This window comes from Gymnogyps californianus, chromosome 3 (genome assembly GCF_018139145.2).
Source record: "Gymnogyps californianus isolate 813 chromosome 3, ASM1813914v2, whole genome shotgun sequence".
Lineage (NCBI taxonomy): Eukaryota > Metazoa > Chordata > Aves > Accipitriformes > Cathartidae > Gymnogyps > Gymnogyps californianus.
The window spans coordinates 63890477-63908293 of NC_059473.1; the positions used below are offsets into that span (position 1 = coordinate 63890477).

At 39.5% G+C, this 17817-nt stretch overlaps 1 protein-coding gene across 3 annotated transcripts in view; it reads right to left on the reverse strand.

Moving 5' to 3' along the window:
- The window catches only part of PDE7B (phosphodiesterase 7B), a 185088-nt gene that overhangs the window by 40667 nt on the left and 126604 nt on the right, over positions 1–17817 (reverse strand). The window contains exon 1 of one of the 3 annotated variants that reach the window (XM_050893638.1): positions 782–875. The exons of the other annotated variants lie outside the window; for them this stretch is intronic. Coding sequence (XP_050749595.1) covers positions 782–875 — 94 coding nt within the window. Of the gene's footprint in view, positions 1–781; positions 876–17817 lie in introns of those variants that run through there. 3 annotated transcript variants of the gene reach the window in all.

Below are 17817 nucleotides of genomic sequence, written 5' to 3' on the forward strand. Positions count from 1 at the left end.
GCATTTTTACTTTTCCATAACCTTAAATATCTTGTACTATAATGTAATTGTTTCTTTATAGGCAATTAACAAGACCAAAATATTGAAAATTCTTAAATAAGATGAAGTTTGGAGATTTTAGAGGTTCAGATCAGAGTATTCTAGTTCTTCACAATACCAATTCCTCCTCTACAGAAACAGCCCATAGTGTTGAAAGCATACCCACTGCACTTCCTCAGACAGCTCACACTGTAGGCCTCTCAAAGTTTGCAATAAAATTATGAATTATTAGTTAGTTTGAATTGTGCTTCCTCTGGGATATGAATATAGCATCTGACTAATCTAAACAAAAATAATTTAAGAATTTGGCTGCTAGTGCTAGCTTCTACTGCTTGTGTTTAAAAACAAGAAAACATCTTGCAGCATAAAAGAAGGACCTAGTTAGATGCTGTTATTTTTTTCTATCTAACGTTCACTTAAAATGTGCTTACAATTATGTTTAAGGGAAGAAAGCCAAGTAGAACTATTAAGTTAAATATTCGAGGTGGAGAAAAACTTCCGTGCCCTCTAGGGGTCCTTAGAGGTACAAAAGACACAAGAGCATGCACTCAAATTAAGAATATTTCAAACACAGTCACTTTTGATTATAAATATAAATCTATTTTCTCTTATCCCTACTTTCGCTTTGCTTTTTTGTTTCCAGAGACAGAACACATGTTCCCTGTACTCAGCTCCCGCTTGCCAACCACTTGCCCTAAGGAACCTGCCCAAAACAACTCAAGCTGTTGTTGACCCCACTTACCCCTCCTGATAGCAGGGGCAGGAGGTGCAAACCTCTGCCTGCTCTTCAGCTGTTGCACTTCAAAGGTATGGTAATAGCGTGGGTCTACCTTCATCAGCAGTTTAAAATCACGTGCAACTTGTGGCAACGGAGGTATATAAACCTATTCCCCTGTGATCCTCCTGTTAAAGGACAGAAGGGTGGAGCAAATAGCTGGAGAGTTTGTAAAACACTGAAGCAAGATTCATCAGCACCCGTGAGTCAGAGCTCATAAGGCAGCACCCGGACTTAAAAGCATTGCTCTCCGCCACAGGTAGACCCATCAGATGATTGGCTGATTCGTGCAGAAAGGGTAAGAATGGCAAGCATATGGTACACATTATATAAACCCAAAAAATCAGACAGGCTTGAGCCTGTCACTAATACAAGCATCAGCAAATTAAGAACGGGTGTAAATTCAAAGCATGCCTTGATTGAGGCTTTTGTTTTTCTCCACGCACCAACGAATTAACAGGAAACTGCAAATAATCCCCTGCATTAACACACTGATAAACATGTCACTCGTGACTACATCAACAGATACTTTGAAAAAAAAGAGAAATTCAAACTCCAAAAATCTGAAAAAAACCCAAGACATATGATACTGCAAACCCAGAAAGACTGATTTTCTTTCTGGACATGAAATAATGTATCTATCAGATCAAGAGAGGTACCATAGTACTAAAGAATAACAAAATCATACACAGTTAGGTATTGAAAAAATTGCCTAACTCTGATCTTGATAGTAATGACCCCAAATTTTGAGGAAGAGAACACTAAAGGTAGGTAGACAACTGGAACACAGAAGAAAACACAATGTGGGCCTACCAAAAGTAGACCATACAAGATAAAACTTGAAAATTACCTCAAATAAAATAGCTAACTGTTAGACAAGAGGAAAAAAATCAATACTGTAGTGCATTTCAACCTTATGGTCTTTGTTAAACATAGAAGGCAAGAGATGAGTACAAAAACTGAAGTTGGAAAAGACTAAAAGTAAGAAGATAACAAGGTGCACTGAAAGGAAACTTCTGCTTGGGAACAATTACTGCATGATCTTTATAAGATTCATACTGGGAATGGTCTTTAAATTTTTTATTGATGATCTTGACACAGAATTAGGAGAGCACTAGTGAGATTTGATGATAACACAAAGCTGGGAAATACCAGGTATACACAGCTACAGCTATTTTAAATAAAGTTCACTGCTACTGTCACCTTCTCTGCCCCAACTGCTCTACGGCCCAGCTACCTGCAGCTTCCACTTTCATTTTACTGGTAGTCCAGCTTCCTCTCATAGCGCTGCATCTCCTACAGAACTAAAGACTAGCCAACTCAGACACATATGTACACCATTCAGGCAAGATAATTTCAGTAAAGAGAGGGAAAGCAAGGGAGATACTGATGCCATTCGTCAAAGCACTTGGTATAAGTTCACCTGAAGTACTGTCTCTGAGAAAGCTGAATTCCTCCTGGAAAAAGTGGAGAGAAGGACCTCTAGGAAGATGATCAGGGCACTAAAGAGCCATTTCATAAAAGGAAAACCACCCTGGAGTAATGCCCACCGTTGATAAGCACCACAACAGGAAAAGAACCATTTAGGTGATCAGAAGAATATCATTCTCAAGGAGATGAAAACAATTGAAGCAGCTGATGGCATGGGCTTTATACACACTGAAAGATGACCTGAAATAGTTAAGGACTATGCATGATGATCAATAAACTTGCTACCAGCTCTATGTTCTTCAAACTAAGAAAATGTGAATGAGTTTTACTTAAGTAGCAAAGCCGACGACCCGAAGTCATGGAAAATTACTGATGATCCTGATCAGCTATTGGTGTCATTCCACATTTTTTACAGACAATAAAATTTTGAGCTGTCTCTAGCACTACAGGAATCTATACGCAGAATAAATCTGCATGCCCGCTGACTTAGTAAAAGCCACTAAAATCCTTATATTCGAGGATTATTAACTTTACCCTCAGGGAAGGCAAGTTTCTGATGAGTCAAAGATGTTATCAAGTAGCTCTACCTCATGAATCTGTTATTTCAAAATACTTCACCAGGTGCCACCTAGTCTCTTTCTACATTATTAGAGAAAGATTAGTTAGGAAGTGGTGGTGGGCTAAATCAACCACACCTGCCTTCCTCCATTTTTTCTTGGCTCACTTATTTGGAAAACATTTATATTCTTCGCTATTACTTTTAATTACCTCTAAGTACACCCAACAGAGATACTGAAAATAGGGATTGTACCAGATGTACACCATACCACACGATTTTTTATTTCTGAGAGGCAAGGGCTGTTCACGGCAACACACCAGACTCTCTTTTTCGCTTTGACAGAGGACTTTGAGGGCAACTTTCATCAGTTCACCAGACCTTTAAATCTCTTTGCTCTCCACCTTAAAATCAAGCTAAACAATTGTTCTGAATATTTATGCAATTAGCAGTTTTAGATAAATAATCCTTTTTGGAGCGAAAGGAAGGATTCTGTGGAAACAGGGCAGGAAATTTTGACAGCTCATTGTGTTCCCAAGTGAAACAAGCAGGGTGAAGGGAAACGGCAAGGGTACAGGTTCTCCTTGGCTGCTTTGGGCTGAAGATGCAAAGCTGGAACATTTGCAGTTGCAAACACGAAGGGCTGCACCCTTGCCAGAGCCAAGTTGCCACGAGAGCTTCCAGCGGGGACATCTCCCAGGGCCCGCTGCGCTCTTGAATTTTACTTTGTCCTTGTTAAAATAGACAAGAGAACAAACCAAACAAACCAAAGCAACCTACATTAGGTAACAGGAGCCTGTGCAGCGCATGCTGTGACTGACACGCATGACAGCTTATAGTCATGGGAAAATCGGATATGGGGCAAGAACCACGATACTACCGTGGCCACAGCATCAGCATGATCTCAAGATGGGCACAAGGGTTAAGAAAAAAATGAGGCAGCTCTTAGCTGCCTGTCACATCTGGAGGAAAGAGCCATCTGCACCGAGGAAAACAACTTCCCCAAGACTTGCCTGAAATGACGTGGGATTCAATTTCACTGAGCAAGCACAACAAATTAGGAGAGAAAACAGGGCCATAGCTGTGACAAAACAACAGAGCAGCTTCATGCAGCAGAAGTTAGGACCAGACACCAAATTATTGATTTTATTTAGTACACAGCTCCATGTGGTAAGTCAGGAATACCACAGCAAATTCACAAGAGGTTACAAGTATTTATTCTAGTCAAGCTTTTCTACAATTTTCATCCAAATATTTCGTAAGCTGACTGTTTTAGGACACACACTGCAGTGGCTGATTACTTTCCATGGAAAATCGAGTGGCAGTAGTAAGGCCTCTCGTGGACTCCATGGAGCCCCTGGCTCCTTCACTATTTCAGTTATGAAAAGGCTTGGAATTTCTGAGATGAAGGAAGATGAGTTGTTGATGTTTTAAGCATCATTCTGGTTTTGGTGGAAAGCTTTCTAAAAGAGGGAAGTGTTGCTGTGTAAAAGTAGCAAACTCAGATGAAAAGTTAGGTTAAAAACAAGTAGCAGAATTACTGGAATTATTTTTGATTTGAAGATGTCTAATGCTTGTTCATGGTGATTTGTACTTGTTTGGATTATTTTCCTTCTGTTGTATCAGTGTTACAAAGGTTACCGTGAATTCTGGTCTGCAGAAAGCATTTTATGCAGATTTCCTCATATGCATAAGATCTTCAGTGAACAGGAACATTTCCTCTGAACAGACACAGCAAAACTGATGTTAAGAGGGTACAGAGACAGGATGACTCTCCTTTCTAGCAGGAGAAACTGGGGCAGCCACCTCACTTCATCCATTTCTAAGCACTGAATTTTTAAGCATGTAAATATTCCAAAACATGAGGTTTTCTGTGCCATATGATGCACGGTTCTACTATTTCTGGCAATAGTCCTAATGAGCTCATTAGTAGTGATTTCATGCAATACATTCTGCAGTTTCATTTCAGAATGCTCTGCAAAGGAAGGTAACTGTTGGTACTCCCTTTTTACAAAAAGGGGATAAAATGATGGTGTAGAAACCATAATTTGGTTTTGTAGATGTTTTTTACACAGAAAATCACTTAATTTCCCCTGCAGTGGTCCTACCCCGTGAATGAATTATTTTTACTTTTTTTCTTTACCAGTCAATTACTTGAATTTCAGCTATTCAAAATTCCATCTCCAGACCAGCAACAGTTGCAGATGAAACATTTCACTCATCCTCTGTTTTCTTACAAAACTCTATTTTGGAGTGAATGGTGGTTCTTATGCTCAACATAAACTAGTGGCACTGCCTGACTGTACCTGCCAACTGTCATTTCAGCCCTCCTTTACTGACCAAAATCCATACAACTGCTCTATCTTAATCTCTTAAACAATATTATCACCACTGCTTGTGCCAATCAGTAAAATGCAAGAAACAGAAGCTGACAATCTGTTCATAAAACTGTCCTCAATGCTAAAAGTCTCCTGGTAAGTTCGCTTTTGCACTGATGCATAGCCTATCTGGATATACAGCCAGAGGAAGACCCTAGGACCCACAGGCATGCCTTTAACAGCTGGTCCATTCTGACAAATGAACATCCAGAGTAAGTTAAATGAATATTTTACAGACACTCTTGAAATCCTCCGTTAAACCATATCAGATCACATCAGTAACTCTGGTGAAAAGATTTTGAACTGAAGTACCTTGAGGCCATGCTATTACAACATGTAGACTTTGGAAAAAGTGTTTGCAGACCACTGAAATCCAACAGGATGAGAAAACTGCCATAGAGAACCAGCTAACAGCAGTCATCAGAAATTCAGATACTGAAGCAGTACCCACACTGCCCTCTTCATGTACCTGTTTGTTCTTGCATGAGCAAATGTAGAGCCTGCAAAACCAAGTAGCTACCTCTGACTGAAAAAATGGTCAGAGTTGATTAGGATCGACAATCCTGCATGTGCTAAAGGTAGCTTTCCAAAATGTCAATACATTATATTGCACTGGAAATGCTTTCAATTGTTTCTGAGTTTGATAATGGGCTATGAATTACTGCCTTAAGGTCAGATGTATTTCACGTACTCGTATGCGTAAGTCAGTGGAGAGGAGTAGGTGCCTCTGCCCAGTGACTAACGCTTAAAGAGACCGAATTGCCTTTCAGAGTTGCATGTTTTTGACTTTGACTGCAGATGGAGTCTAAGACACTGCTGCTCCTAAATTAGGTGCCACGATTATGAGCACAGCATACCGGGGAAAGAATTCAAGACCTTAGCCGTGAGGATCGTATTCAGACAGCTGAGACCACACCAAACCTCTTATCTGTAAGTATGCTTTTCACTGGGATTATCCCTGTGACTATTTAGTTTGTAATAAATATAATAGATGCATACACCTTCAGTTCACACCAGTGTGGGCACACCCTCAAAACACATACTATGTACGCTCACACAGTGTAGTAGTATCCCACAGCTCAGTTAAACAAAAATCGGCACTTGTTATGCAATAGTAATCGCAGTACTGTTCTCCATAAAAAGAAATAACTAGCTCTTTGATACTACTGTGTGATACTTACTTAACTATCAGCATTTTCTAGACAAAAATACAAAAGTTTATATAAAAGTTTACATAAAGTGCTAAACCACAGGACACAAAGACAGAAAGGGAGCATAAGAACATGGACAAATTACACAGAATGCTTATTCACATACAAACTTTTCATTTTGGAGACATGAGAAATTCAGATCTAGGAGTTTGCCGGCATGAATTTTGCAAAATTCAGCCAATGGCTTTCATATGCAGAAAAAAAGATAGACAAATGTTGGTATCTAGCAGAAAAGAATAAGGAGTTACTGAACTAAAAGCAGGAGACAGGTCTTGGAAAAAAGAATACAACGAGAAAGCACAGAGACTTGTATAAATACAGCATTGTAAGTGCAGAAGTCATCTATCACCACCTCCATACCTGAAAGGAACAGTTTAGACAACCATTGACTTTGGTAAATATTTTGCTTGAACTGTATTGTAACGAGCTAGCCACCTACTATCTAGGGGGCTGAACTCACTAGTAGAAGATGAAAATGAAAGCCTGGGAGAACAGGCAGCTAGGAGGAGACGTGATTCTGCTTTTTTTTGAGTGATCCATTTATAATTCCCGTTCTTGCCTGCAGTTTATAGTACTCACAAGCAGGACCATATGACTGATGGCATCTTGAGAGTCTCGCTGCTGCTGTGGTCCTGAATGGCAGCACTTTGGCTGACCTGTGGCTTATCGTACCGCTGCTGCCCAGCCGGGTTCAGGGTAGTAAAAGAGGTCCCAGGGCACCCTGCTGGATCAGGAAACCAGACTTGCAGTGGACAGGATCCTCTTAGTAAACTGGATATTACCATTTCTCGTGCTAGTGCTAAGAACCACCTGTCTGTATTTTGAAGTTTTTATATTGCATTATTGTTGGGGCTTTAGTCTTTTCTGTCTCCAAATACTGATCACTGACTTTCCAGGGAAAGTGGATATTAATATAGGTAGGGCACTGAACTGTCTTGATAATTCCTGTCTTCCTAAATGGTTAAATAGCTTGTAAATTACTCTGCATTAGAGGATGGGAGCTATGTTAGCAGAATCAGGTTCTTGCATTGCTATCATTGCTTTTGCTCTAGAGCCCTGCTGGGAAGTGGCAAAACTTACTGGTTTTCTTTTGTATGAAATTGAATCTAAAATATCACCTTAAAAACTAAAGGATACATCCTGAAATGTTAAGAGCTGTAATAAAAGTAATAACAACAGCTACAGCATGTTCTTAGCAACAGGTAGTAGGTTGCATTACCATGGCAACTTTGAAGATAATATCTTACTGTCATGCTACTGCCAACCCTCTCCCAAATAAATTACAGCATAAATAAAAACACATTATTAGTTATTTAAATTGTACTTTTTGGATTCTAGTCTTCTGCTAGACTCCCAACTATTAAAATAAACATGTACTTAATAACAAACTTCTAAGACTTGTACACTTCCAATTCCATATACACAAATTTCCAAAATAGGTTAAGTACTTTAATATAATGACTTTCATTTTGTGTAAAAGAAAAAGCACAAAGAATCTGTGTTTTGTCCAAGACCAATGCCAAAAAGAGATATAGAGTTCAGATCTCTATGCATAGTGCATCAGGTGAAGCTACTTCTATTGCCAGTGCCCAAAAGATATGATTTTCTTCACTTATAGTTAAACCCAGACCCTAAGTTATCCAAACTACAAATTATATTTTATTAACTGTAATAACATTCTAAGTATAGCTGCTGTTTCAGAGAGTCCTTTGCATTCAGCTGTGTATTGCAACTTCAAACTGAATTCTCTCAAACATCTACATCTTATTCTACTACATGGATTTCTGATTTGAGCATTATCAATGCTTTAAACGCTTCCACTGTGAGAGCACAACCGGACTCCTTGAATCCGCCAGTGAGGGTTTTGCAGTTGAAGAATAGATTCTTTTTCTGCAGAAAGTTGAGGTAATTGTTGAGCATTTATTCAACCAAGTTTGCTTTACTGTTCTGCATTCTCATTTCTCATCTACCTATAGTATCTATTAAGTGATCTTTTTAATTAACTTTTGATTTTTTATTCTACAATTTCCTCAAGAACCATTGCTTGCAAGTATATGCATTTTATGGGTTGCATTTATGAGTTACCTGAGCCACAAGGTATCATTCTCATTTTCTGCTAAGGAACTATTATGTAGACAAGCAGAAACTGGTTGATACTACGATCCATGTGTATCTAACATAGTCAGTGATTAAAATTTGATATATTATACATACTTAATTTATGTAAAATAACAACCGATATAATGACAAATATTAATAGAAAAATGCTGATAATTCCGAAGTGGAACAGAACAAATGGAGCTTGGTTTTGGGAAATGTTCAATAATTTGAGATTAACATTTTTTATTTTTAGAGAGAAAGAGAGGGCACTCTTGGAATTAAAATGTAGGATGGCAATCATAAGCCCTGAGCTCATTTCCTGGTTTCTTATGGAACAAATAATTTCCTTTCCATGCCTCAGTTTTCCACTTCCGTGTTTTGTTTGTTCTGTGTAGACAGTGAGTTCTCTAATGCAGGGCCTCAGTGGTTCAACAGCATCTTCTACCTGCAGTCCTGGTCATGGTTCCTACATTGCCACAATGCCAACACTAATTATCTCTGCTTTTCATACTAGCAACAGTTAAGTTAGACAACATTCAAAGAAAATTAATGCAGAGGGTTTTACTCATGCCATCAAACTAAAATTTGCTTTCACCTCTTAACAGGACACTGAAGAAAATTTCCCTCTCTTTCCACAGCTTTGCCCACAAGATTTCTACACCCTCCCTTTCCAATGAAACTACAAAAGATACATGTTCAAAACTGTAAGTAATTACAGCAATTGCCATTATAGCAACACATCACCTACTTCTGAAACGCTTAACATCAGCCAAAACCTGAAGTCTGTCAATAGTTTTTACAAAATGGCAGTTTTCCCTGTGGAGGAGCTGAGTAGGAAAAGTGCAAGACCTTTAGGATTTGCTCCCTTCTCATTTTGTGCTAGAATTGCATGGCTGCCATTCGCCTCACACAAGAGGAGATTCAGTCTCTGCTGATTCAGCCTGTCTCCCCGTATCTAACACTTCTGTCTAAAGATCGTATGGTGCTTGCACAACCCTTTAAGGTACATCAGTACAGAGTCAACTTTAGATGTAAGTGAGACACAATAAAGTAAGTGAGTCTCAATCTTGTGCATTAACCACAGGATGATCCTTCCTCATCAGTCTCTGCATGTTCTTCACCTCCTCTTTTCCAACTCCCCTCTGCACTTTACATATATATATGTACATATTCCTAACTCAGGTGCGACCCTTCTTCTTCCTCCCCTTCTCTTTGACTCACTGGTAATTCAGCCTCCCCTCTACTCACTGCCTTCTCCTGAGGCTGGAGTACTTCATGGCTTTGTACCAGCAAGCCCAGCACTGTTGGCCACTTACTCCTCCTGATGGGGCTGCCGCAGGAGTCTCCATGGCTGGGAGAGAGGAATGAAAGGGGGAAGGAGGAGAAGGAAGTGCTGAGCGTTGGCTCGGCAGCACAGTGCCTGTAATATCTTGCAGGAGAAAACTTTGCTCACCACCTGAAGCTTTGCTCTGATTGAGAGCTTTATCTACACACGCGACTGCAGAAACAAACGTTTGAGATTAATGATTTGACTTTTGTTTGTACATCATCTATTGCCATAAATTCTTTTTTGTATTCAAAAGCAGTATCTATGGCAAATAGCTGGAAACCTTCTTTCTTATTGGTTTTAAATTTGGTTTAGTTTCTCTATGGAACATACAAATACCTCCATAACTCAGTGAACTATTGAACAATAAGGCAAGAGAACTTCGTCCAAAATAAGCACAGGTAACCTTAGTATTATTTGCTTATTCAAGGTAAGTATTTCCTGAGCTAGCCCACATTTTATCATGTAATATTTCTTCATCAGAAAATATTATTTTGATAAAAAACGCTGTTTCTTAAAAGAATGTTTTTCTGTTTAGAAAAAATAAAAATAGCATATCTAGATAATGTAACTATTTGGAGTGGAACCTTTTTCATTTTGATGCTAGGCACAGGAATAAAGCTGCATAAAGTGGAAGCTGAGCTTCACTGTTCTATTGCTTGGAAAATGCTTTTTTCTTCCTGTTTTTACACTGTTTTCTTCAAATGATTGTATCTTCGGGGGGAAAAAAAAAGCAAACCACCAAATCCAGAACCCTAACCTGGCTAGAATTTAGCAAATATGCTACCTCTTGCACTTAAACAGATCACTGATCTGGACCATCTTTGCTACGTACTATGCATTTAAAATTTAAAACTTTAGAAAAGTGTGGCAGAAGAGAATCAACCTCACATTACTCAAACACTAGCCTACTCTTTGTGCCCCGTTCTCTGTTATGGTTCAGTTGCATTAAATATTTACTGCCTAAAGTACAATTAAACAGCAGTTTACCTTCTTTATTTGTTGCACATTCTTAAGAGAGGTGAGCATGAGCTGGCTCAAAGAAAAATAATTAGCTACATATTTCTGTAATTACAAAACAGTTGATAAACAAATCTAATTAGGTTCTTGCCATTGGCAAAGACTGGTATTTCCCCAGAACTTGGTTTTGTGTTTCCCTGACTGGGATGCCAAGCAGCAGCAGGACCAGTTGGCGCTCGGGCTTCTTCCCCAGCAGATGTGCTGGCAACCATGGCTTCGCTGAGCCCATCAAATGTGCAAGCTGCTGCCAGGTAGCCTCTGCCCGACTTGTTCTGGTGAATATGGGGTTCTATTCCAGCTCCGTATTCCAGAAACTGCAAAACCTTAATATCTGAAAGGAAGAGCAACTAGCAAGATATGCAGAGGGTTAAACATAGCTCACTGTAACCAGAGCCTCTTTCAATGATCCTTTACATCACCATCTTCTTCCCTCATCCCATAATTACGTACACCTAGTCTTGATTTCACTTTGACACTGAAGTTACGAATAGCAATGTCACATAAGGGACCTGCACCAAACACTACCCTTTGGGAGGAAAGGCCAGGCATACCTGAAGGGAGGGAAACCCTGCCTTGCCCTGGAAACAGAAATGGATCGTGCTTGGTCCCTCGCTGAGGAGGATCGACAGAGCAGGGGAGGGAAAGTATTTTCCTCCTTCCTCCTACTCTACATCCTTCCACAAAGAGTGAGGAAAAAACCCAGTTTTCACACAGCAAACTACTCGCTGCTCAACCTTTGCATCAATACATGTTTGTTTAATAATCTTCCAAAACCACCATGAATGGACAGAAACATGAATCAACATTGTAAAAATTGTACTACTAATTAATCTGCTAACTGACCTAACCCAGAAGTCTCCATTCATGAACCACTACGCTGGAGCTACACCTAGAAGCCAGGTCTGCAATTCGGGCCCACCACTGGCATAAACCTTGCCAAAGCTTCATCTACTGTGTCAGCGCCAAGAACGGTACCGGGAGGCATGTGCAGGCACCCCGTGCCCAAGGAGCCAGCGAGGCAGCTTCCCGGGGACGCTGGCAGCCCAGAGCGTGCCGGTGTCATACCCCTTCCGGAGGCCAAGACACCCTGTAAGAACTTCCTATTTAATGTCTTCCAATTACTTCATCATTTAAGAAGTGTCACTAGTAAACATATTTCATTGTGCTATCTACATGATGTTTGACGTTAACTAAAAGCCCTGTGCATTTTATCCCTGTTTTTTGTTAATAGAGAAGAACAACAAAAGCAAACCAGCAACAAAAATATTATGAATATTTCAAACTATTTTACATGAGAAGTGCCCGGTCCTCTCACTTACAGCATACGCTGTAACACTGCCTTTCTCCACAACTAGGGCTGAAAACAGAAGCTGAGGCTTTTGTCTCCTGTGTTTTAACATGTTCTTAGGGAATTCAAATAATTGCTAAAGTCTTTCTGAAAAGAGCAGGAAACTGCAATCTAAAACTTCTAATACAACAAACAAACAGACTTTTTTGGGTGGTGGCAAAAAATACTGGTGATGTTTTTGTAAATCCCAAAGGAACAATAAACCGTACAAACAATAATTTAATTTTGTTTTGTCTCAGAATTTACCTTTAAATTACAGCTTAGCAACCCAGGAGTTCTGTCTTAGATATTAATTGAACAGATCCTTTTCTGAGCAATCCAGCTCCTCAGGCTCCTCCTCAAATAGTATTTTAAAGGAGAAAGAGCAAGACAGCACTGCAGTATTTGCTCTTCACAAACCCCTGTAAATTCCAGTAGAGAATAACTCTGGCAGAGACTTTCTCGCATGTGCGTGTGAAGGCATATAAAAAGTATTTCTCGACTCATCATACTCTTGTGCAATTCATACTAAGTAGAGATTTTTTTTTTCCTTTTGGTGTTTTGTTTTTGGTTTTTTTTTTCTGGGAATTGCAAGACAACACAGAAAAAGCAGTAAGATTACTGTCTTTTTCTTCAAAACAGATCAGCTTGAATAAACATTGAGTATATCTTAAAGTAACATCCAGAAAAAAGTTGTGTTTTTCTTAGACTCTACCTTAAGAGTATATTCAGTAGCTAATGGTTACCAAAGAAAAATCAAGAACTGTATGAAAAATAATCTTAACTAGTTAAATGCTACTTACAAATGACATCGAATACAAAGGTTCTGCAAATTAGCTTTTGAATTTATTACAGAAAAGCAATTCAGAAACTCTGCTAGAAAACTCACAAGAACCTTCTCTCCCCACATATTTGGCTAGGTCTCACCGAACCAGTGAAGCACTCACCTAAACACTTGTAAATTTTGAAAAAATTAAATTTTAATTTGGTTGTACACTGAAGAGAAAGTCCATGAAGGTTTGCAAGAATCAGCTCATCATTATCACATTACTGAAGAATGTCATAAAATTCTGTCTATAGTTGTAAAACTGACTAATGTTTTGGACGAGGCTCTAATACCAGATGTATATTACTGGGAAAAACGCTGTACTCTGTTAGCTCCCACACAAGTGTCGCAAGGTAATGTACACTGTATTCATGGATATTCAAACACAGATCCTATATCAACTACATGGAGAAAAACATTGATTAAAATTCTACCAGCAGACAGAAGTGTGCCTAAAATCCTAACGAAGGACGTATATTCCAGTTCACCTTAAAGTAAGCTTCCTGTTTTATTCCTTCCCAAAACCTAATGGCTGAGTAATTGTCTCTCCAGAATGCAACAGGATCCATTGCAGCACAAAGGGCCTGTTATAGAGAAAAATAAATCACTTCTTCCAGCACCATCTTATTTGTGTGGCAAGTATACTGCAGCTGTGAGCTCATACTTCAGGTTTGTTGTTTCAGTACAAGATGTTCCTATTCTCTCCGTTTCTATGAAATAAAACTCAGAAAATGTTTTTTTTTCCTAGATTTAGGAAGCACAGTTTTTCCTAGATCTCAGGTATCAAGTACTGGTGCATTCAGTCCTTGTGTTGGCTTCTGCGGTTGCTCTGAGATCTGCTGGCCCATCTCCAGGTGTCTCAGCAGCCCTGGATGTAGATGGCTGCTGGGCAGAGAGATCTCACGTGCACAAGGGCCAGTAGAAGTGGCTACAAGTGGTTACTCCCCACAAGGGAGCTGAACAGCCTGTCCTGCTTTTTCACCTGAAAAGACAAATCTCATTTTCCTGAACTGACTTTCCATTTGTATATAAAAGGGGAAAATAATTTCAACTCTCTGGGAAAGGAATGGGGTTCTGGAGGTGAACCAGTCACCTTCCCATTGCTTGATCTTCTCTGTGACCTCATTTTCCAATCATCTCAGTAACTGACATCATCACGGGGGCTCCTGGAAAAGTAAACGTGTTGGTCTGGGGAGGTGCTGGGAGTAACAAGAAGAAAGGAACAGGTTGCCATGAGCCTTCCATGGAAGGAGCAGCCCAGCCAGTGCTTCCCCAAGCCCCTAGGGCAGAGGCAGCAGTCACTGTTCCCAAATCTTTCTTTTTCAGAAACTGAGTGGCTGCATCTGCATTCGGATGCTGCAGAGTTTGCAGATACTGTAGGAACCACTGGGGTCAGTGAAAGAAAAAAAGTTGTTGGAGGTGGTGGTGGGTGGAAACAACCTCAGGCAAACAGGGTCCTATCATAATTACAAAGACATGCTATTCTGTTTGCATATTACTGAGGAGTCTTGACATTTCAGATCAGAAACGGAGTTGGAAATTACAACTTGAAAAAATCATATGTATTCAAGACCTTGATCCAGCAGCCACAGAACTCTGTCTCCTTAAAACAAGCAGTGACATCCCGCACTCCTAGGGCAGTCATGTCACGCTGCAAGGACAATTCAGCAGAGACCAATACACTTTTCAAAAAATAGATCCAAAATTCACTTATTATCATTTTTTTTCCTAGTCAGGTAAAAACCTGGAGTGGAACAGACAGAAATTGCAAGAAATTGAGGTTAATATTTCCTTTCTAAAATGGAATATATGTAACTATTAGTAAGAAGTAGGCCTTGTATCCATCCTTAACATGCTAACACATACAAAGGAAAAATACTATATTACACACTAATATCTATTGGAATTCAGAAGATTCTGGCTACAGAATGTTTGCCCTTCAGATATGTATCCTTTTTTTTGATCAGTCTAATCTGATGAGATACATGATGGAGAAACTGAAATATGTTTTAGCAAATCACAGGTTTTGGTAGTGTAGGAAATTATTGCTTTGAGCAATACCTTGTCTAGCAGTTGTAAAAGGTAGGATATCAGATTTTCTTTGTCTATAAAATGAGCTTCTCAGAGAAAAGCATAGGTAGCTAAACCAGAGTAGTACAGAGGCTGTTATTTGAGTTTCTGCCACAACTACAAGGTACTGGAAAAAGAAGCACCTTTGCCAACAAGCTCTGTAGCACTACTTACCACCATCAGAAAATGTGCATGATCATAAAGAGAAATAGTAGCCATAGAGTACAAATGTTTTCTTTACACTACATTTAGGAGAGGGTTGAGGGAGCAGGGGGCAACTATTTTACATCTTTGCCCACTGTTTAGTTCAAACTTCTTTCCTTGATCTTTTTTCTCCAAGATTTTATGTGCTAAGTCTTACCATATTTCTGCTGAAATCAAATAGATTTTAGCTCTCATGAAATCCTATGTCATCTAATCAACTGTGGAGCACATAGTGTTATGAGAACTTTTCTATAAATATTAACATTACATACAGTAAAAATAAACATACTGAAAAACCCCTCCTACACCATAGGGTATCTTCAAATATCTTCAGATGATTTCACATCCTGCTCCTCGCAGGGCAATATATTCCCTGACCAAAACAGGCTTACACTTTTGACAGATTCTGAGAAGAAATTCTTTAACAATCTTAATTCTCTAATCTTAACAACAGCAACAAATAGGACAGGCGTGAAATATATTCATTTTACTGAAAGCTATTCTGCACAGCCGAGAAAGCTTCATCTCTACCCATTCTTCAAAGGCTTTTATTATTTTAAACAGTACAATAAACTTTCAATAAACTTTCAATAAGACCTTCTGTTCTTCTGTCACAGTAGTACAAATTCTTACCCTACTTAATGAATTTGAGGGGTTTTTCCCCTCCCAGTGTAATTTTTTCAAAATACCAGGCACTTAACATTTCACATTTATCATAATTAATTTTATACCCAAAGACTGTCAATGATACATGTTTGCTATTCTATTGCTTTTAAGAGGAAAAGTGGGTTTGTATAAACAGCCCTCCATCATCTGCCTGGCAAGCTATCCGCTCCATCTGCGAGCAGTCCTTTAGTTTGGAAGTTCCTGCCTAATTGCTGCAGACAGATGTTCTCCTGCTGTAGCTGTAGACACCATGGAGGCTCCTGCCATGTTAATTAACCAGCTTAAAGATGTTCCTTTCCCTAATTCAAAAGCCTAAAAACTCTTATACACAGCACAAATGCAAGGTCTCACCTGACCTCCAAAGCCACATTTTCCTAAATGCAATGTTTCTAAATATCTCCTCTAGCTGCTCAGTGGCATTTTCTTTTTCAGGAGACCCCCAGATAACTTACCTGTTATTATTCTGCATTGTATAACTCATAGTAGAGCTTTTCTATTATTATATGAAATTCGTCCCCCTACCATGAATCCATACTGCTCTGGGCATACACACCTAACATGTTACCAGTCTGTCAATACTAGTGAGAACTAGTCAATCTGCATGAATGCAATATGTACAGATGACAAGCAGTCTCTTCTTTTAATAGTATTACAAATATCTTTGCTTTCTTGCAGGAGGAGGGAGTTTCTCCCCCTTAAGAGAATTGATTAAACAAGCCTTGTAATGAGTTTGCTAACTTTTCTGTATGCTGCTTTGTGTAGCTATCAGTCATCTTGATTGATCAAGGGCTTGACTTGTAACCTGCCTACTGCCTTTTCCCCCAACACAGACTGCTCAGGAAATATTTGCCCCAATATTTGGGGAAGAGGGGACTGCGCACAGCAGCAGTCCTCATGTTCTCAGATATCTCCTTCAGACTGCTCTATAAATGCATGTCTTAAAATGGCACAATAATACATCTGTCTGTCTTTACTTCATATAAAGAAGGGCTTTTCATCCCTTTAACAGTTACTGAAATAATTTTTATTGGCTGATCTTTTCCACCATAATTTACTAAGCCCCTACTCTTTTATTCTCTTTGTCTTCTGGACATAAATCTACTCCTCTTATAAATTTAAACATAAACCCGGCCAATGCTTTTATAAACCTGTTGAACATCACCAGCTGTAGTAGGAAGTTCATTGATGAAAACTGCCTTTATTTCTCTGACATGAGGGAATCATCACCCAGGTTACTTTTCCAGTCTCTTTAATAAGGCCTCATCTACTTTTGCCTCTCCTTTATGTTTTTGCCTTAAAATGTACTATAGCAAGGAACGCCCAGTCAGCTCCCACATTTGTTAACCACTCAGTTGTACGTCCCATCCACCTGATCCTTTTCTCTTTTCTTTTTTCCCCCTCTTTCCCCAACATGTGGAAATTCAGCCTAGCTTGTTGACAAATATATTTAACCTCTCCTCACCCAAGCAGTGGTCTCCTTTTCAGATGGTTTTGGGCAACTACTCTGAGAGACCAGCATCATACTATACTTGCCAGAGACTACTTTTCACTGAAGTAGCTTGGGACAATGCCTGAAACACTCTTACGTCCTCCCACACAAGTCGGAAGACTCTAGCTCTCTCTTGAATTTTCCTGAATTCAAGAAGAGAATTCTTGAATGCTCAACCCACTGGGGCTGAGCAGTCTCCATCCTGACAGGTTCCCAAGACCTGGCTGGGTAACGTCCTGAGCAACTGGGTCTGAGCTCACAGCTGAGCCTGCTTGGAGCAGCAGGTTGGACTGGAGACCCGCAAAAGGCACTTCCACCTGTGTGGTTCTGGGGATTTTAACTTGATGTTGTGACTCTGGGCTTGTTTGAGAGTAGAGGATGGCAGAGTTGCAGGCAGC